This window comes from Amphibalanus amphitrite, unplaced genomic scaffold (assembly GCF_019059575.1).
Source record: "Amphibalanus amphitrite isolate SeventyFive unplaced genomic scaffold, NRLGWU_Aamphi_draft 000077F_arrow, whole genome shotgun sequence".
NCBI classification, from domain to species: Eukaryota; Metazoa; Arthropoda; class Thecostraca; order Balanomorpha; family Balanidae; genus Amphibalanus; species Amphibalanus amphitrite.
This window is the reverse complement of record NW_024881573.1, coordinates 257,388-277,500: the sequence shown is the minus strand read 5'-3', so window position 1 is coordinate 277,500 and position 20,113 is coordinate 257,388. Positions and strand designations below refer to the sequence as shown.

The 20,113-nt window shown below is 48.1% G+C and overlaps 1 protein-coding gene across 5 annotated transcripts in view; it reads right to left on the bottom strand.

Moving 5' to 3' along the window:
* LOC122379415 overlaps positions 1-19,776 on the bottom strand; it is a 62,553-nt gene extending 42,777 nt beyond the window's left edge. The window contains exons 1-2 of one of the 5 annotated variants that reach the window (XM_043361629.1): positions 19,723-19,776; positions 1,265-1,474 (exon numbers count right to left, since the gene is read on the bottom strand). In XM_043361629.1, coding sequence (XP_043217564.1) covers positions 1,265-1,381 — 117 coding nt within the window. In that variant the 5' untranslated portion in view covers positions 1,382-1,474; positions 19,723-19,776. Of the gene's footprint in view, positions 1-1,264; positions 1,475-11,718; positions 11,760-11,932; positions 11,969-12,302; positions 12,340-19,608 lie in introns of those variants that run through there. The other 4 variants (XM_043361632.1, XM_043361630.1, XM_043361631.1 and 1 more) reach the window with 4 other exon arrangements.
* Positions 19,777-20,113: the final 337 nt, after the last annotated feature.

Sequence of the window (20,113 nt, the reverse complement as noted above, 5' to 3'; positions counted from 1 at the left end):
GGTACTGCTCGGTCGCCATAGCAACAAGTAAGCGTCACAAATTTCGAACACTATCTGAGTGCGCCAGGTTCGACTACATCGAGGACGCTGGGTGATGGTTGCCAGCTGATTAAATTAATGAAACGCGAATCAATTCATTTTTGTTTGAGATTGCGAGTAAAATATGTTTGTTAATTTCAAATATCATTGAACTAGTTTTTGTATATAAAATAACTACAAACACCTCTGTGCAAGGAATAAATCAAGGCTTATGAAAATCGTGAGTAGGGTTGGGAAAAGCAGAAAAAGGATCACGTGACTGGCGTCTCAACCTGATCTGTAAGAATCTTGGTTTTCCCAACTGATATTCGCTATCTAGCTAAGTAGTCCTATATTTGAAGTTCTCTCCTTTTATAAGCCGGATAGTGAACGGCGACAAAAAAAAAACGTTCAGCCGTCTTCTTTTTAAAAGCCCTATTTGATTGTCAGGCTGACCCCGTGTGCCTCCCGTGGTGGGCCTCCCGGGTCTTGTCAGGCTGGTCAAGGCGAGCGATACCAGCATGACCTTTGGTCAGCCTCCACCTGTTTCGACCCAGTTGTCAGCCACTGGTGCCTGCGTCATATAGCAGTTTTCCTCCTACCGCCGGCGTAGAATCGTGCTACAGCGTACTTTTTATGATACAGGTCATGACCTCACCGCTGGGGTCCTCAAACTGAATGGAAAAGTTCGCCGAGCCGCCGCAGCCCATGACGCGATACTTTCAAGAGAGACTATACACCCAGACAGACAGACTGGTAAAGCCACAGTCAGACTGGTACAGCCAAACAGTCAGACTGGTACACCCAGACAGTCAGACTGGTACAGCCAAACAGTCAGACTGGTACACCCAGACAGTCAGACTGGTACAGCCAAACAGTCAGACTGGTACACCCAGACAGTCAGACTGGTACAGCCAAACAGTCAGACTGGTACACCCAGACAGTCAGACTGGTACAGCCAAACAGTCAGTGTTTTTACATACGAAAATGTGACATAATTTTTTTCACACAGTTAAGAGGCTACAGTAAAAATTACAGACGTCCAATAGAATTTGCTTAAGAAATCAGAAAGACAACATTCTACTTTTAATAACCATGTAAAGATTGATAAAACACACAAAGAAAAACGATAAATAATCTATATCACAAACGCCAATGGAAATGAAATAAGTCATCTATGCCCTACCCATGAATCCCCTAACTCATAAAAAGGAAACTCAAATGTGTCAAAATAAACAGGTCTTACCTTCAGTTTGTTTTTAATGCATTTTAACTTGGCAACAGCTGCAACCAACTCATTTTCTTCATCTTGCAGTTTTTTCAACTGAACACTTGCGTCCAATTTGTTCTTTGAAGCATCCATGGCTAAGTTGTGTCTAACCTGGCCAGGCTGTCAGTACCGAAACCATGAGCACAAACTTTTCGTTATTTATATCTGGATATGTTATGTAGATGCCTGTTGAAATGTAAACACTTCAATCATTCATTCAATAATTCAATCAATCATAATATACGGGGCATTTCATGCATAGGCGTAGGAACAGGGGGGCCGGGGAGCCATGCCCTCCCCTCACTCTTGGTACTGGGGAGGCAGAAATGTTAGCGCCCCCCCCCCCCCCACACACACACACTTTTTGATGAGCTTTTGCGCCTGTCGGCTGTCAGTATCAGTCGGCGCCCTGAACAGTGAACACCAAAACTTGACGATTCTTCAGCTTGCCCTTCGAAATTCAATGAAAATATCCTTTTGTATCTGCAGCGTTAGGTGATGGGCGCAAATTCCCTTCACTCATCATTGCATAAGAAACCATATCAGAAGCAAAAAGTGGGAGGCCTGGTGGCAGCATTTCGTTGAATGCAAGGCGAGGCGTATGCGAGCGCAGAAGGTTGACGATACTGGCCAGAACCTCGACGGACGTGCCGTCGAGCACCTGTCGAGTGTCGAGTGACGCGTTGAATGATCCATTTGTTTATTTGTTTATTATCACCAAGTCACCCACAGGCACAAAGAGCCCACTTACGGATGCAGTCACATAGCTACTGTAATAATTTGACCTTAGGTCAAGCTCATGCCCTGACCGAAAAAAAGTCATGATTTGCCGCACATAAATAAATCTGTTTTGTTGAGCTGAACGTGAGCGCATTACAATTTGCAGGTGCTTCAATCACTCTAATATGTCTCCACCAAAAGTTATTGTCAAAAACTTCCAATGAACTTTAGCGACTTTTCTGGTGACCTCTACAGTCTACAGGCTCCTGCACAGACTGTTAGGGCCATGCTAGTCACTGGAGAGCCACGCTTGTCAGTGGCCATACGCCGGTCTCTAAGAGCTCCAAGTGGTCGATCTCTGAGGATCGATCCAACGCAGCCTTTGGAGGCCCCACGTCGTCGGTCCCCGTGGATCTTAACCCGGCAGGCGGTGGGCCTCCCGGCCACCTACCGCGCGGTGGGCCTCCCGGCCACCTTCCGCGCGGTGGGCCTCCCGGCCACCTTCCGCGCAGTGGGCCTCCCGGCCACCTTCCGCGCAGTGGGCCTCCCGGCCACCTTCCGCGCGGTGGGCCTCCCGGCAGGCGGTGGGCCTCCCGACCACCTTCCGCGCGGTGGGGGGGGGGGCATTTTTTGCCCCCGCCCGTATCTCCGAAACTACTGGACGGATCCGGAAAATTCAATCGGCGTTCGATAGCCCTGTCAACTTTGTCGACGGAAACCAAATTTCATTGACCTCGGGGTCACCGATGACGTCACAGGTCAGGCCAAAGATAAAATGTTTCACCGTTCACGGGTCTTCTAGGGAAAGCGCTATAACACCAAGTAAAACGCATCTTGTCGAAAATCAGCGACTGGACGTCAGTTGTCTAGTACATATGTTGCTATTAGAGGTCACTGGTCATACCAGGTCAGGTCACAGGTCAGGTCACCAAGGGTCACCACATGAACCCAACTTTACTAAGGTTGTGCGATGCATGTTTTATGGCCAATTTTTCATTTCCAACTCAATGGTGTTGGTTATAAGACCACCAGGTACGGTTTAGGTCACTTTCTGGTGGAGGTCAGGGCAAGGTCAGGTCAAAAAAGGTCAAATTTCAAAGTTGATAGTTTTGCATAAACTGGGTATTGATTCGATGCAGCTCGTCACGGGGAGTCTAATGGTGGTCTTTGTTTTGTGCTACCAGTAGCGTCGCCACGGGGGGGCAAGCGGGGCAGCTTGCCCCCCCCCCAACCTCGGACCGGGCACCCCCTGAGATCGATACAGATCCGATAAGATTTTGGAGTCGGGGAAAAATGGGGGTACCTTTCTGAGAATGCCTGTGAGGTCAGACTGTTGGAGCGTGCAGTTCAAACCAAAGTCAGAGTCGCAGTCGCCAAAATCTGCAAGACTCCGACTCCAGACTCGGAATGTCAATGCCATGATTCATGTCATGTTCCTAGTTGGTTCTTTATTACATTTTCTAGCTGATTTTCATAAATTTTGGAGTGCTGACACATAATTTTCGTTCAAAGCGTGACACGAAATCTTCGGGGCCTTTCTCAACTCTCGTCAAATGTCTGCGACAGGCACAAGCACCGTTCAAGTGCCGCAGGGCTATGAGCCTGCTTTTCACACAGGCTCCTAAGGAGCTCCACTGAGCTCTAAGAAGCTTTCGGAGGGCCCAAACCGGCCTCTGAGAGTCCCACTGGTGTCCATGTTCTCTAGAGGGCCCATACTGATACAGGGATCTTTGAGGACATTATACATACGTAGACCTCTGAAGGGCCACACGAATCTTTGAGGATGCCTTCGAAAATTTCTGAACACCTCAACTGGCCTATGATAGTTCAGCCGAACTTTTGAGGCGACAGACTTTACTAACCGCAACCCGGCATCTGAGGGGTCACAACTCACGTGTCCCTCTGAGGGCCGCAACACATGTTTCTTATGTCCCTACCAACGTAGGGTCCTTAAGGATTCGACACAGACCCCTACGGTTCACACTGTTATTCGAGGGCTCCAGGCTCACCCTGGGCCTAGTCTCTTAGCGCCCGCCGCCCACACTGGCTTCTGAAAGCTTGTGTGCCCTAAATGGCTTTCCGAGCCCACCTTAGGCTCGGAAAGCCCTAAAGCACCACATACACGTAAATATTTGGGGTGACCCACGCCGATCTCCGGGATCCTAAGCAGGCTTCTGAGACTCCACACTGACCCTGAGTGGCCTGAAATGGCCTGGAAGTCGCAATCCTATCTCTAAGGGATCCCTTGCCGCTATGCCGTGCGTAACTTTTGGTTCCGTTAAATATTTTTGGTCGCGTTTGCAGCGCTTCCCTTCACTCGAAAAACCAGAAAATTTTTGTTCACACTCGAGTGAACAAAACATTTCTTCTCACTGCAGCAAGGATGAATGATGTACTTCCGATTCACACTTCCGACATTCTCTCTCAGTCTCCGCCGAATGCCCAATTCTTAGCTACAATCGGCGGCTGGGATAAGCCCTATGCATTTCACGTAAAACCTCGGCATGCATGCGTGAATGGAGGTTTTAGCGAGGTGATCCGATTCAAATGGAGCGTTTTTCACCTTCTTCTGGGTAATGATCATGAGCGACGAGAGTCTGCACGGGGGCCCTCTGCAGTGCGTCGGCAATCGCAGCCACTGTGATTCTAACGGTCGTTTTTGTCCAGAAATTTCAAAATATTGCTGTTGTTTTTTTTTTGTAAAAAAAAATACATGCTATAGCTAAAAGGAAAGCTTTGTTTTGTCACCATCGGATTTTTCGCACCATTGCGCGTCGAATGATATGTAAAACGAGTGAGTAACGGCTGGGGAAAGGCAAGATTTAACACAAAACTTGATTTTGCCCCCCCAACCGAAAATGTCTGGCGACGCCTATGTGTGCTACGACTTACGAGGTCTAGAATTGCTAAAAATTGAGTTTGAAAATTTGACGTCATCAATTGTTAACACTTTTTTCGCTATAACTTGGCCAAAAAAAAGAGGTATTCATCTCAAATTTGGTATGTAGATAGAAGGCGGTAGGGACTATCACATATATTCCGTTTTTTTTTTTAATTCTAAAAACTTTTTGGATTTTACGGCTATTATATTTATTTTTATTTTTGGGGGTCAAAATCCAAAAATCTCAAAAATCCGAGATAGCAGTTTTGTAGCCCTTCTAATTCTACACCTTCTACGTCGAAACATTTTTCTGTATTTCTAAAGCTGTAGGCCTGACAGCTCTTCCCGCGAAACTTTTTTTGGGTCGAAAATGGCAGAAATGACGTCACTCTGACGTCATTAGCGGCCAACCTATCATAGTCCTCGGAAAAATTTTGGGTCACAATGTGTAATAGCTATTCACGGGAGGGTACTGAGAGTTTGGTGACGATCGGCGCAGCGGTTCTGGAGATATATCGAAAAAACCAAAGGGGGGGGGGCAAAAATGTTCCCCCCCCACCGCCTAGAAGGTTCCCTGAGAACACAAGATGGTCCATGTTAAGGTTCAGCATACGTCTAATTTGCGGCATTGTTTTGCGCCCGTAGTTTAAAAACCGTCAAGTCACCGAATTGTAGACGGCCAGAATAGACTGGCCGACCGTTCATGCGTGTGTCGGGGGGGACGGTGACTGGCGGTGCGTTAGTGCCTGGGTGCCACGTAGGTACGGTTCTCCAGTAAAAGTCTTGTTGGTTTTGCTTTTTCGGACATATCTGGTCCTATATAATGCTCAAATGCATAAGTATCAACCCGAATTATGTGCATGCACATTTACCACGAGACTGTGAAATTGCATCGTTGTATGCCAAATACTTTCCGAGATATTCACCAAAAACCTCATTTTCTGCCGTTTGGGGTATTCTGGCCGCAATCTTCCTGGGATCGCCTATGACATCAGTAGAGCCATCTAACGAGAGGAACGCGGAAACACAGAATCATGAATGAATCGAGCGCGTAGTAAACGGTGTATGAAAGGGAGACTCGGCAGAGGCTATCCGGGTGGTCGGCGCGCGGCGCGCCCTTAGGCATCGGCCGACCCTTCGGACCGCGTGGGGTCAGAGGTCGCGCTCGGGAAGTCTCGGCTCTGGGTTTTAGCGCTGTGCAGTCAGGAAGGGAGGATAGGATAGCGCTAGCCCGACTGACTAGTGACTAGTATCTCGGCTGATTCGTGTGGGGTGGAAGGGGGCACAGAACGGGATGGTGGCTAGTGGTGGATGATGGGATGGTGGTTAGGTTAGTGCGTACTGCGTAGAACGTAGCTGAACATGCATTGTTTTTTTCATGGCAAACAACATGCAGCATAATGTGCGGGATTATGCCAGAACTCATACAAAAGGGAAATAATATTTCGGCCGAGGGAGTGGATGAGTGCCATGACAAAGCATGACGATGCTGCCAAAATCGGGATGCTTTTTTGCCCCCATTTTTACCCCTAACATGCAGAGCTTGATCCGAACTTAGAGGTCCCCGACTGACCTTAGACCTTAAAATCGCACCCGTCCGGTGCGCCACCTTTTCTTCAGGGGCGCTCTTTGGTTGTATCTGTTCTTACCAATAAGTAAAGCAAATCGAATGTATAATAAAAAAGGCATACCTCGAACACAGTTTTATTCACACCCTTTCAGAAACTTTCAGAGATGCAAATGCACAAGAGCGACAAAATGCAAAAAATGTATGTCTTGGAATTTTGATATCGATGACATAAGGTCAGGTCAATTTTGCGACCTTAAATTGAAAGTCGCCTTTTTAGACGGAAGTCATTATAAACACTCTAAAACACTGAATCTTTGACACACTGAACATGAAAATGGCACCTGTGACCCCTTTTTATAACTCTGAGGTCATCTCAGGTCACCAATGGTATCTGACTGTTTTTCGCGAATAACTTTTGATAGAGGCATGCTAGAGCGATGAATACACCTTAGTTGTGTTTGACTCGACGATACGGATGGACTGATATGGAACTTAGCCCTTATCGGTCAGGTGGGGCTAAGACCTTGACCTGAGGCCAAATTTTCAAGTTGACCTTTCAAGGTCAATTGATAGTTAATTCCACACATCTTGACGAGAGGAACACGATGCTGGTTAAGGGAAGTTCGTGCAAATTTTGAGACGAAAGTTAGTGCCGAAAACTGGTTTCCGAAAATATCGGCTATTTTGGCAGTTTTTGCGGCTGCACTGCAGGTAAAACCGTTGACGGCAAAATCGTTGACGGCACCCGGCATGATTTCTCTGAGCGCATTTATACAAATAATTTGTCTACATAGGATAGGGCCTTCTGTTTACAGAGGACCTCCTCCCCTGTCCCTTCCTGCAGTGGGCGGCGACGCGGTTGGGAGTCTATTCTGTACAGTTTCCTGAGTTCTCAGTTCTCACTATAGTGAGAAGTGAGAACTCTATAGAGAGTAGCAGGGACCAGAAGCCAGAAGGTAATTTGCTTACAGTGGGCCTCCACTCTATGTACTTAATATACGACGCTGTCTTTGACTACCGGGGCCTCCTGCCCACAGATGGCCTCTTATCTACAGAGGGCTTCCTCTCTACAGATTGCCTCTTATCTACAGAGGCCCTCCTCTCTGCTGAGGGTGTCTTTCTCTCCAGAGGGCCTCCTTTACACTTTACAGAAGGCTTCCTCTCTACAGAGGGCCTCCTCGCTAGTATCTACAGGGACCTCCTCTCTACAGAGGGCTTCCTATCTATGTAGGGCCTCCTCTCTTCAGAGTCTCGTCTCTACACAGGACCTCCTCTATACAGAGGACCTCATCTCTGCAAAAGGCCTCCTCTCTTCAGAGGGCCTTCACTCTACAGAGGGCCTCCTACCTACAGAGGACCTCCTTTCTACTGAGGGAGTCCTCCTCTACAGAGGGCCTCCTCTCTTCAGACGATCTCCTCTCTACAGAGGGCCTCCTCTCTTCAAAGGGCCTTCTGATTTCAGACGGTTTCCTCTTTACAGAGGGCCTGCTCTCTACAGAGGGCCTCCTTTTTACAGAGGGCCTCCTTTTTGCAGAGGACCTCCTCTCTACAGGGGGTCTCCTCTCTAAGGGGGCCTCCTCTCTACAGAGGGCCTCCTACCCAGAGGGCCTCCTCTCTACTGAGGAGTCAGAGGGGCCCTAGCGGTCAGACACAGACACTAGTGGTTATTCACAGGAGATGAGAGGGGCCCTAGCTGTCACTTGTCAGGCTAGTCAGAGGGCCCTGATTGTTCTGACGTCATTTTTTAGATTTCCGCGTGAATTTCGTTCGCCTCCGACGTGATTTTGGCCAACGTGGGCCTTCGGCCCACGTTGGCCTGAATGCTTTCGGGGGGCCTCCTGAAACCCCAAGGGAGGGGCGGGCGCCCCCTCCGCCCCCCCCCCCCTTGGCTACGTCCCTGGATACGAAGAAATGCGCTACGAATTTTAGCACCTACGAAGAAATGCGAGACGAAGTAATGCGACACGAATAAATGCGCCGACGAAGATTTGCGGACGAAGAAATGCGGACGAAATATTGCGCGACGAAGAAATGCCATACGAAGATTTGTCCGGTTACGTACGCGGTACGCTCCGGCTGTTTAGCATTACGAAAAGCGGTGACAGACGTTTGTGGAGGATTGTCGACAAACTCCTGTTCCGCGAGCAGTACTTACACGCTAGCGCAAAATCCACCAATCAGCGCTCGGCAGTACTCGACGCTGATTGGCCCGGTGCTCGTGACGAAATTGCGGGGGACCGCAGCTATTCTCTATGGATCCGAATAGGCTTTTGGATTTCGGAGGTGTTTCTTGCCAAGGCGGAGTTCTATAGCCTTGGCCAAGGCCCTAAAACATAAGGTTGGACGAAGTTTTCGACCAAAAATGTACTAGAATAGCGCACGAGTCAAAGCTATTTCCGTTGTTTCTTTACAAATATGTCGCAAACAAGCTTTTTCTGTAATAAATCATTATTTCGAAGTTAAGCAATCAGTTGCTATAAATTCGATAAGCAAACACTTATTTTTTATATAAAAGCCTAGCTGATATAGTCCAACTCTAGTTGAATAATCAAGTAGCTACTACATCTTCCAGATGTGACACATATTGCGCACTTCAGACAAATGCGTTGCTAGGGCGTTGCTAAGGACTCTTTCGCATGTTTTGCTGCCTGGTTTTTGTTATGCTTGTTTGTTATGAAGTTAGGGAAGTGAGGTGGACAGGCTTTTTGATTTTTTTTTCTGGTTTTCTAGGACCGTCTCAATTATTTAACTTGACATACTTTTCTTGCTTTTTTATCCGAGGCTTTTTCAATAATTGATAGATTCCAGCGTGGAAATAAAAGGGCGAGCAGGCCACAGGGGTAAAAGCAAGTCGACTGATAGTGAAATAAAAGGTAGAAGTGTCTGTTCCATTAGAAATTTAATGTGATGTGATGGAACATGAAGCAACAGGATCAGACGCAAGAACCACCAATTAAGCAGAACCAGCAAGCGCCATGCAATCAAAAAGCAGTCATGGTAACGTTTGATTAGCTTTCAGAAAACCTTGGAAGACGCCAGACGGTGAGCAATCAAGAGATCTTACAAGACCAGTAGTTACTTGAAAACGAGAGCCGCCAGGAAAATCAGTAGATTCTTCAATGGCAACACATCTCAACATCAATCTAGCAATTATTTGCACCAGCGAGGTGCTATATATCATTGTGTTTTGTGTCTGTATCCCTAACTGCTCAAAAAATATTTGTCAATAAATAAACAAACAAAATAATGCGTCTTTTTTTCTACTGAAAGTAACTCCTCCAAGTGGCAGGGGATGAATGATAGAAGGTACCTCCCTAATCAATTGTCATCTATTCAATCAATTAATAGGCAATTCAGGGGCATCGATCGGCAGCGCCCTTACTGCATGGTACTGCGGATCGTCGATGGGTTTCTTGATGACTCCGACTCTGACTCAGACTTTCAAAAAATCAACTCTGACTTTGATTTCAAATGTCGGCTCTGCTGACTCCGACTCCACAGCCCTAGCAGGTCTGCGGAGGCAATGGTTTTTTGGTGACTCCGACTCCGACTCTGGCTTTCAAAATCGACTCTGACACTGACTCTGGTCAGAACTGTCGACTCCGACCGACTACAACTCCGACTACGGAACCCTGAAAGGTCTGCGGAGGGGATCGAATTTCGGTGACTGACTCAAGACTCCAGGCTTTTGAAATCTACTCTGACTCCGACTCGACGACTCAGGTCAGAACTGTCAACTCCGACCGACTTCATGACTCCGACTCCGGAGCCCTACTGGCAGCTATCACGCCAGGGAGCTGCAAATCGTATGTTCCGTGGCGATTTATGGCATTCAAGTCGATAATGCGGCTGAATCGCACTATGAAACACCCTTATTGGCTGCAAGAACCACGAACGTTAGCGCATCACCACTGGAAAACGTGACAGGTTATCGATTAATTGGCCCTGGATTTGGATAAATAACATGTTGATAATCATATTAGCACACATTTACATTACCATCTATCTCAAAGTTGCCCTTCAGGCGGCTCTAAACTATGGCAATTTCCCTATCTTCAACATGTAAATGCCCTCGGGCGTCCTCGTGGTGACGTAGGCATGGGAGTGCCAGGTTGGTAGGAACTAGACTTCGACGCCCCCTGTTTCTTGCAGATTATATGCTGTTTCGTGCTGTTTTCAAGTTGAACTATGTTTCTTATGACTGTTAGCTATATAATGACACCATACAATTATTACCGATGTAATATCGGCCGAAAAGACATGCTGTCATGACACGGACTGCCCTGCGGCTAATGTGGGGCCCCTAGTGCCAGCGTATGGTAATAATGGGTTGACGAAAGGTTATTAGAGACTCTTAGAGCCCCACCAGGATTCAGTATGGGGTCATCAGAGGCCGGGAACGTCCACCCGGGGTCTGAGTAGGCCTATCATAGGGGCATACATGACACATCATGGAACATCAGTCAATGTAGATCCATTAGGGGCCGTTGAAAGGCCATCATTGTTCAGCGTGGGCCCGTAATTACCTCTGATGGGCATATGCCGTGCCCCAATGGACTAACACAGGCCCCTGATGAGCCATCACCAGCCCCTAATAGGTCTACAAAGCCCCCTGCTGGGTCTCAATTGGTCACTGATATGCCCAATTGGGCCACTGAGAAACCCATACAATATCCCCTGACTGCGCCTGATGGACCAATGCCGTCCCCTCATGGCCCCACCACGGCTCTTGAATGGCCTCTTCAAGTCCCCTGAAGTGCCTTTATTGGCCTAAATCAGTGTTCGCCACGAGCCCCAAAATCCCCAGCCCAGCCCGGCCCGGGCCCATGGGTTCAGAGCCCGGCCCAGCCCGTAGCCCGCTCTTGGCAAATATGTCCAAGCCCAGCCGGGCCCGGCCCGTCAAAAATAGCAATCTAGTTATTGTCTTAGTCTATTGCTATAATAAGCATGATTAATTACACTATTTTGAGAACAATTCAAATTGCATGAATATTAACATGGCAATCATGACTCCCTTCTTTTCAATGAATATAATCATTTCAAGTACCTATGGCACAAATTTTAACAGTAACAGCAAGCACCTCAGTCATGGTCATGACTACACACCTATAAAAAGTTTACATGATTATATTAACTACATTCTATGAGTAAAGTTATCTTGCAAGCTGATGTGTGTGAACATTATCATGCATAATTGGTGACTCTAATGCATACTTGAAGGAAGTATTTGCAACTTACTCTATACTTCCCAGCACTTACCAGTAGAAAAAAACTTGACTTATGGGAATTGATGAATCTGTCTGGGATTGACCTTGCTGTTAAATTCACTCCATTGATGCTGCAATATCAAAAGGCTGAGAAAGCATACAAAATAGGTGACACTACAACTAGCTTTAGCACTGTCTTCCAAAAAAGAGAAAATCCATCCATTTATCAGCAAAACTGATTTAATTTATTTTCAATTTATGCCCACACGTCACGTGCCGAATCTCTGTGGACAACTATCTGCTGCTTTCCTTGCTATTTTATGTTAGGCTCTTTTCAAGATATGGATATCGCTAGCAGCGTAAGCAGAAAACATGGTAAGCTTGAAATGTCATTGGGTACTTTTGCGACTTTTACGCATCATCATCATCAATTGAAAATGAGCGAACACTTCTTGATTTTCGCAGCTGCGGCAGGTAGCGATTCTGACCAATTGTATAATAAAACATATATGATCAAGTTTTTATTTTGTTTTTCGTTCGAGTTTTCAGACTTCGTGATTTAGGTTTTATTTTTTGTTTGTTTTATTTTGTTTTTCACCTTGATACCCACTTAAAAAACGTATTTATTTGATATACTGTTGTGATATGAGTTGGTATCGGGAGTTCACAGAGTTGTTCGGACACGTTCATATAGTTGCATCATATTCACATTCAGATTCGCGTGCACATTCGCGGACCCCTTCGATTTGGCTGAAAATTGCACAGCAGATAGACCTTGAGCTCCTTAGTGCGAAAATCATCTTTTTATTTACCGACATTAAGTATTTTTTAAGTAATTTACGTTTGTTTTACTAGTAACATATTCTGGTTCGTAAACTTCCGGGAAAAATTGGACCTCATCAAATTTCAAGAAAATTTCAGAAATGATTAAGACTCAGTAGTTCTTTACAAAAAACTAATTTGCATCAAACGCGGTTGCATAGTTTTCTCAGGAGAAGTCTCTAAAGTTCAAGGTCGTTCAAGGTCATGCAATTTTTCTCACTTTTTGGAGTCGTTTTACACGTAACAACTTCCTATTTATGAAGGATATTAGCTATACATCCTGCAATAACAATATACTTAAGTACCTGAGGCATTGTTAGATCAAAGGGTGAAAAACAGTCGATAAACTTATTGAGCAAAGCCAAAAGGCAAATACAAGTGATATTCAGATTTCCCGTCCTAAAGTGAACTTGCCGGACCCCTCCGATTTCGTTCAAAATCACAGGAATGATGCTCCTTGACCTCCTGAACACGAAAATAGTGCTACTGTAGCACGCTACATCTTGACCATCTAACGTAATATCTTTTCGGCACGGTCGGCCCTGTGACGCGCAGCTGAGCAGAGCGCTGCCGCACGCTTCCCTCCCTTGTCATTATTCCCTTCCTCCTCCCACCCGTCCCCAGGTCCACCCTCCCCAATCATTTCTCACTGTCCGCACAGAATGGGCCGCCATTAAACTCCAATTAAGACAAGCACCTCTGAAGACAGTCACATCAAGATGAGTCATTGGTAGTCATCATAAGCGTAGGAACCATGGGTGCAAGGGTGCAGCTGCACCCACAATATTTATCCAGTGGGTGCAGACAATGTATTCTGCACCCACAATAATCTGAACCAAAAACCCCTTTTTCATCAACACTACTTCCCATGCAGCACGGCAAATTCAGGATATGTTGCCTACTATCAATCTTTCGAAGCATTTGCCATTTGCTACTGTGATCAGTGATGGTCTTAAAAACTTACATTTGTGCTGAAAAAAGGGAAATGGATCATGTGATTGAACACATACGGAACCGATGACCCACTGTCAAAAAATTTAGCCCGATATCTTCGAAAATGGCTAAGTTGGGCGCTTTTACTTTTTGCGGTAGTCAATATTGACAATATTAGCCCTCGAATGTGTGCAGCGTTTTCCAGCTTCTAATGTGTAGGGGGAGGGGGAGAGGGGTCGGTCGGACCCCCTGCCGTTCGGCCCCTGATCGAGCTAGAGCTTCGCGGAAAAAACGAGGGTGTTGCCCGTGACGAGAGGAAGCCGATGATACCCAATTTTAAGGTCCTACTTCATTGGTTGACCTTCCAGGTCAGGTCAATATTCCAAAAGTCGGGACAATCGGGACCTGCTAGAACTGCGTAAAGTGAAGCTGTTATCGGGTTTTTCGGGGTGCTGATCACAAATATCTGATGTTAGTTTTGATCACAGATTATTTCTTCATGCATTTAGGCCAGATCGGGTCAGGTCAGGTCAGGTCAACCATTAGGCGTCCTACCGGCTATCCATAGTAGGTGTCAACTACCACTGACGGCGTCGTAGCATGTCACGAAAGCACTAAAACTGCTTCGGAAACGTTCAAATGGATGGTAAATTCGAAATCAGCCCTATAAACTACCCTAGAAACATGTAAAACTTGAAAAAGTGAACCGAGGTCATCAAAGGTCAATGACCTGACCTGACCTTCAGGTTATCTTCACACCCACCGTGATGCATGGGAAGAACATCATTTCACATGTTTGGACGTCTACAATCACAAAAAGACTGGAAAGGCGCGGATAATGTGAGCTGACATACGCCAAATCGCGATTCCGGCCGAACATGGTCTCGAGAATCAGGTCACAGGTCAAAGGTCTTTTGGGTCAGGGTCATGAAATTTTTAGAGTAGGTGTAAAACTGATCAACTCGAGGGTACTAAAAGTTTCGTCGCGATCGGCCGCTTTTTGCGCGAGTTATTTGCGAACAACCATGGGGGGGGGGGTCATCCGACCCCCCTACACATGCGAGAGTCAATGCTTCCAAATGCACTTATCGGTTGGTACCTTTTCGACATGGTACACCCTCAAAGCTCGTAACGAGCCTTCGCTCGGGTGTCGCCCCCCCCCCCCCCCCCGCTTCACCGGCCATGGCTGGATTTCTGCACCCATGCACCCACAATGTTCCAGCCGTTCCTACGCCCATGGTAGTCATTACAAAGCAGCTGAAGCTACAAGCAAACGTCGGCACACTGTGAGACCACGCGCAGGCTTAAGGCACGTAGCACATTGGGTCTCACGTAGCCATGGTAGCACAACAGTGCGTCTCACTGCAACGGAATCTGCTAAACTTAGCAGACAACTTCCGAAACAGACGTAGTTCAGGACGTCTCCACTGCGGACAGAAAGCGCTGTTGTGCGAAACAAACGTAGTTCAGGACGTCCCCACCGCGGACAGAAAGCGCTGTTGTTCGAAGCAGACGTAGTTCAGGACGTCTCCACCGCAGACAGAAAGCGCTGTTCTACGGACCCACCCATCCAAGATGACGTCACAGGGCGCGCCTGACAGAAGTCAGCAACGAGATACAGAGACTAGCCAGCTGACAACGGGACACGCCCAAGATGGATCGTTTGGCAGTTGGTCTCGCAGCATCCTGGCACCCTCTCCTCGTTCACCAACATGATAATCGTTCCCGGGGTCTCCGCTACGGTGAGGAGGGCAGCACCACGCAGAGGAGTAACAGAGGCCAACAAACCAGATGATTGGAAGTCAAACGATTATGACACAAGACGATGAATGTAATTACCTGACAAAATAGTTATCCGATAAGGGGGCTGCTGGGCGATGACCGTCAAGTTGGGTACTCACGACAAATGAGAGCCCGATTTCCAGGACTAGCACAGACGGTTGTATTGTTGAAGGAGAACTAGGAGGATAGATACCTACATCTCTATCAGGTGGATCTCATCTATCTCAGGATCTCATCTCTATCAGGTGGATGTCATCTCTCCCAGGTGGACGTCATCTCAAGATCTCTATCAAGATCCCTTTCTAAATCTATCTCATGATGTCATCACTATCTGGATCTCTCTCTAGATCTCTCTCGGGATCTTTTCCAAGACGCTCAAGCTCCCCTGTTCTACCAGCTCTACTATCGAGTTCCTTCCAGCAGCGAATCTCTCTTCTGCTACACCGCCGAACAGCAGTGGACCGCGCTGTTTGATGACCCGCAAGATGCAGTTTTTTTATTCCTCCAGTGCCTCTCTTTCTCTAAATCCCCTCGCTACAAATGGCGCCCATAACGTGGGGCTTTGATAATTCTCAAATTGTGAAGCTGGTAGACTGGCACAAGCCGCCGAACCCGAAGTTGATGAATTGAAAGTCAACCGTATGGAGAAGAGGAAGAAGTTGAAGAAAAGAGCAGGTGTTCGAAATACTGGCAGCAGTGGAAATGAGCATGCTGCAGGGGTCGACGTGAAGAAAGAGGATGAGCTAAAGAAAGCTGTGTGAAGATGATGAAGCTTATGATGGTGGCTGATGACAGGAAAGTTGAAGAATTGGGCAGGTGTTCGAAATACTGACAGCAGTGGAAATGAACGTGCTGCAGGGGTTGACGTGAAGGAACTAATGAGAGGAAGCGGTCTTACGAATACTGAAAAGGATATAGAAGAAGTTGTTGAAGATAAGATAAGGAAATGAAGCTGTCTCATGAACGAAGGATCAGACTAATACAAAAGTCAGGCCGAAAATGAAACTTGACAATTGCCCGCATCAGCATATCAATTCTTCTACGTTCTGCTGTACAACAAGTCCAAGTCAAGGTCAGCTGCTGTAGTGCAAAGGAGAGCTCGAACTTTCTAGAGTATTGATGATAAGAGGACAGCAATATCAAAAGCAGAAGAGGAAGAAGAACAGGCGGAATGCTCGTGTTGTACTGAATCAAAAACAAACACGGTCGTCTTCACAACACAGCCGAGGCGATTATCATGTTGGTGAACGAGGAGAGGGTGCCAGGATGCTGCGAGACCAACTGCCAAACGATCCATTGAGATGGGCTGCTGCAGAGATCACCCACCTGAGCTGCTGCAACGGCTGTCACCTGGTCCGCCGAAAGGTCGCTACCTGGGCTGCCACGGAGGTCACCTGTGCTGCCACGGAGGATGCATTGCCCTCGCGGGCTGCCTCGGAGGTCACTCACCTGAGCGGCCGCGGAAGTCGCCTACCTGAGCTGCCACGGAGGAAGCATTGGTCCCACGTGCTGCCTCGGGGGGTCACTCACCTGATCGGCCGTGGAAGTCGCCTACCTGAGCTGCCACGGAGGAAGCATTGGTCTCGCGTGCCGCCTCGGGGGGTCACTCACCTGATCTGCCGCGGAAGTCACTCACCTGATCTACCACGGAGTGGTCACCGGGTCTGCCACGAAGGTCATCTACCCGGGCTGCCATGGAGGCCACTCAACTGAGCTGCCGCGGAAGTCGCCTACCTGAGCTGCCACGGGGGATGCATTGCCATCGCGTGCTGGCTCGGGGGTCACTCACCTGAGCTGCCGCGGAAGTCGCCTACCTGAGCTACCACGGAGGCTGTCACCGGGTCTGCCACGAGGGTCACCCACCTGAGCTGCCATGGAGGTCGATCACCTGAGCTGCCACGGAGCCTGCCACCCGGGCGGCCACGGAGGTCGCGGCAGGGCCGGCCATGGAGGTCGCCTACCCGGACTGCCACGGAGGAGTCATCCACCTGGGCTGCCACGTAGGCTGCCCACACGGGCCGCCGTGCAAGCTGCCCACCCGGGCTGCCATGGAGGCCGCCACCCGGGCCGCCATGAAGGCTGCCCACCCGGGCTGCCGTGAAGGCTGCCACCCGAACTGCTGTGGAGGCCGCCCACCTGGGCTGCTATAGAGGTCTTCACCCTCCTGAGAAGCCGCTTACCGGACGGCGACCGACGACATCGGGCTAACCAAAGTGGTTGGTGCCCGTGACCTGGATCTGGTGAACGACAAACTGAGGTGGGGACGAGGAACAACAGGTGCGTGTGTGTACTGTACTAGGTATACGATGTCATTTTGTAGGCGTTGCGGAACTTAACATGATTGTGTAGATTTAGATGAGTAAGGGAGGTGACTTTTTTGTAGAAGTTGCGAGGACGCAACTAGGGTTGTTTGGACTGAAGATGTAGCACGCTACATCTTGACCATCTAACGTAATATCTTTTCGGCACGGTCGGCCCTGTGACGCGCAGCTGAGCAGAGCGCTGCCGCACGCTTCCCTCCCTTGTCATTATTCCCTTCCTCCTCCCACCCGTCCCCAGGTCCACCCTCCCCAATCATTTCTCACTGTCCGCACAGAATGGGCCGCCATTAAACTCCAATTAAGACAAGCACCTCTGAAGACAGTCACATCAAGATGAGTCATTGGTAGTCATTACAAAGCAGCTGTAGCTACAAGCAAACGTCGGCACACTGTGAGACCACGCGCAGGCTTAAGGCACGTAGCACATTGGGTCTCACGTAGCCATGGTAGCACAACAGTGCGTCTCACTGCAACGGAATCTGCTAAACTTAGCAAACATCCTCCGAAACAGACGTAGTTCAGGACGTCTCCACTGCGGATAGAAAGCGCTGTTGTCCGAAACAAACGTAGTTCAGGACGTCCCCACCGCGGACAGAAGGCGCTGTTCTACCGACCCCCCCAACCAAGATGACGTCAGTGGGCGGAGCAAGAGTGACGTCACAAGGGGCGTTGCCGGCAGACGAAACGGAAGGAAACAAAAGTTTGAATAAAATGAAATTGAAGAATCAAAATTAAAACTCGAAAATCACCAACCTTTCGGGGATTGGTTTATGCCAGCGACTACTAAGATGATAAAGCACTCAACACGAAGACGATTCGACGGCCAAAAATTGCAGACACAGAGGAGCAAGGTGACTAAACAGGACAGAGGGCGCCATCTTACGGGCCCACCCACAAGAGGAAGGCAGAGGAAGATGACGGCGCAAGGGCGTGGCAGTCACCCCCTCCCCCCAAGCTATAAAAAGGTGCACCACCCAACCAGAGGGGGAGTTGCACAGTCGAGCAGCCGAGAGTCACAGTCTGCAGCCGGAGCCGGAGACGCCACCTGGAAGCCGCCGTCGGTCCGGGGTCACCCGCGATAAGCCTCTTCAGTTCGACCGACCAGAGCCGGAGGACAACCGCCGACGCTTGTGACCACACTGAGAAGCGGAAGCGCAGAGAAACTCCAGAATGTGAGTGTTGTTGAAAAGTCTGCTCAATCCCTGATCCTTGCCCCTTCCCCCTCTGCCCAGCTTGCCGTGCCCGTGACGACTGCCAAACATTTTTGGTTGCCATAAAATGCACTCTCAATTGGAATTGGAAAACTTAAATTACTTTGAACTTATTGGTCCAGACACCCTAGTAGCACATTAGGATCTGAATTTCGAAGTCATGTCAGAGCCGCCAGTAAATACGTTATTGTCAATTGGAGTTCACGATTAGGCCGAGAGCGAGATCCAAAAATTTGAATAAGCAGCTCAGTGTCACGACCGCAGAAATTTGACATGTTGCGTGTCAGCATTGAAATATGTCTTTGTGTTTGGCCAAACTGGTTCGTTCATTCGTTATTGGCGGTGGTCAGGTGTGATTTAAGGTTGGGAAGTTTGAGAAATTAAGGGTTTAGATTCGTGCTGTACTCACTAAAAGTTGCATTGCGAAATCATTGGTAATATTCCTGTAGGAATTAATTGCGAAGTCGAAGTCAATTATAGAACAGGTAAATACGTTTGAAAGGGAATGAAATGTTTTAAGGTGGCGACTGATTCATGCAATCGATCTATGAATATGGCTATGAGTTATGATTTTCGACAGATGCGAATGCTTGAGCTTACGGCGGAATTTCTTCTGTTGCTTAGGTGCAGAGTTGAGAGTAGTGGTTTGAGGTCGACGGTCTGACGCTTTGCGACTTTAGATGGTCCTTGTACTTTGCGTCATTGTAGTTGCGAAATGTCGAGTAATAGGTAGATGTAGAATTGTTTGTGATTAGAACTAATATGCGACTAATATAGGTACCGATCGTTGTGCTTTTGTAGAATAAATAATAGAAAGACCATCTTTGTTGGGAAACGATTAAATGGAACAGGAATTTACTTTTAACCACTTACGTTGAACGGAGCTGATGAAATGTCGAACAGGAAAATATTGCAGCGATATTTTACCAGATTCACACTCACTGACACATTCGTTGAATCTACCCAGCCCGAAGAGACCGCACACACCAGTACTGCACCGCGAGTGTTGACGCGCCGCACCGCCCAGCCGCGTGACCTTGGCTGTCGGGGGGGCCGGCGACGACGATCCACTGCCCGGCCAGTCAGACACGCGTCGGTCGCGACGTGGAACCGTGCGCCGCTAGATGGCATGAGAGCAGCGTCGGGAGTGGAGCAGCGGCCACAGTAGGGGCAGTGGGTTAGCCGTAATTGGGGCGCGGGCAATAGATGAAGGTCAGCGTATAGGAACATGGTTAGTTGTGGAAAGTTGCCACGGGATACGAACGTAAACAGTTAATGCATAATTGTAAATATGACATGCTATTTGATATTTAGGACTGCACTTCGTTTGATGTGCATTGTTTACTGCTAATAGGATGATTTAAATTATATTTTCTAT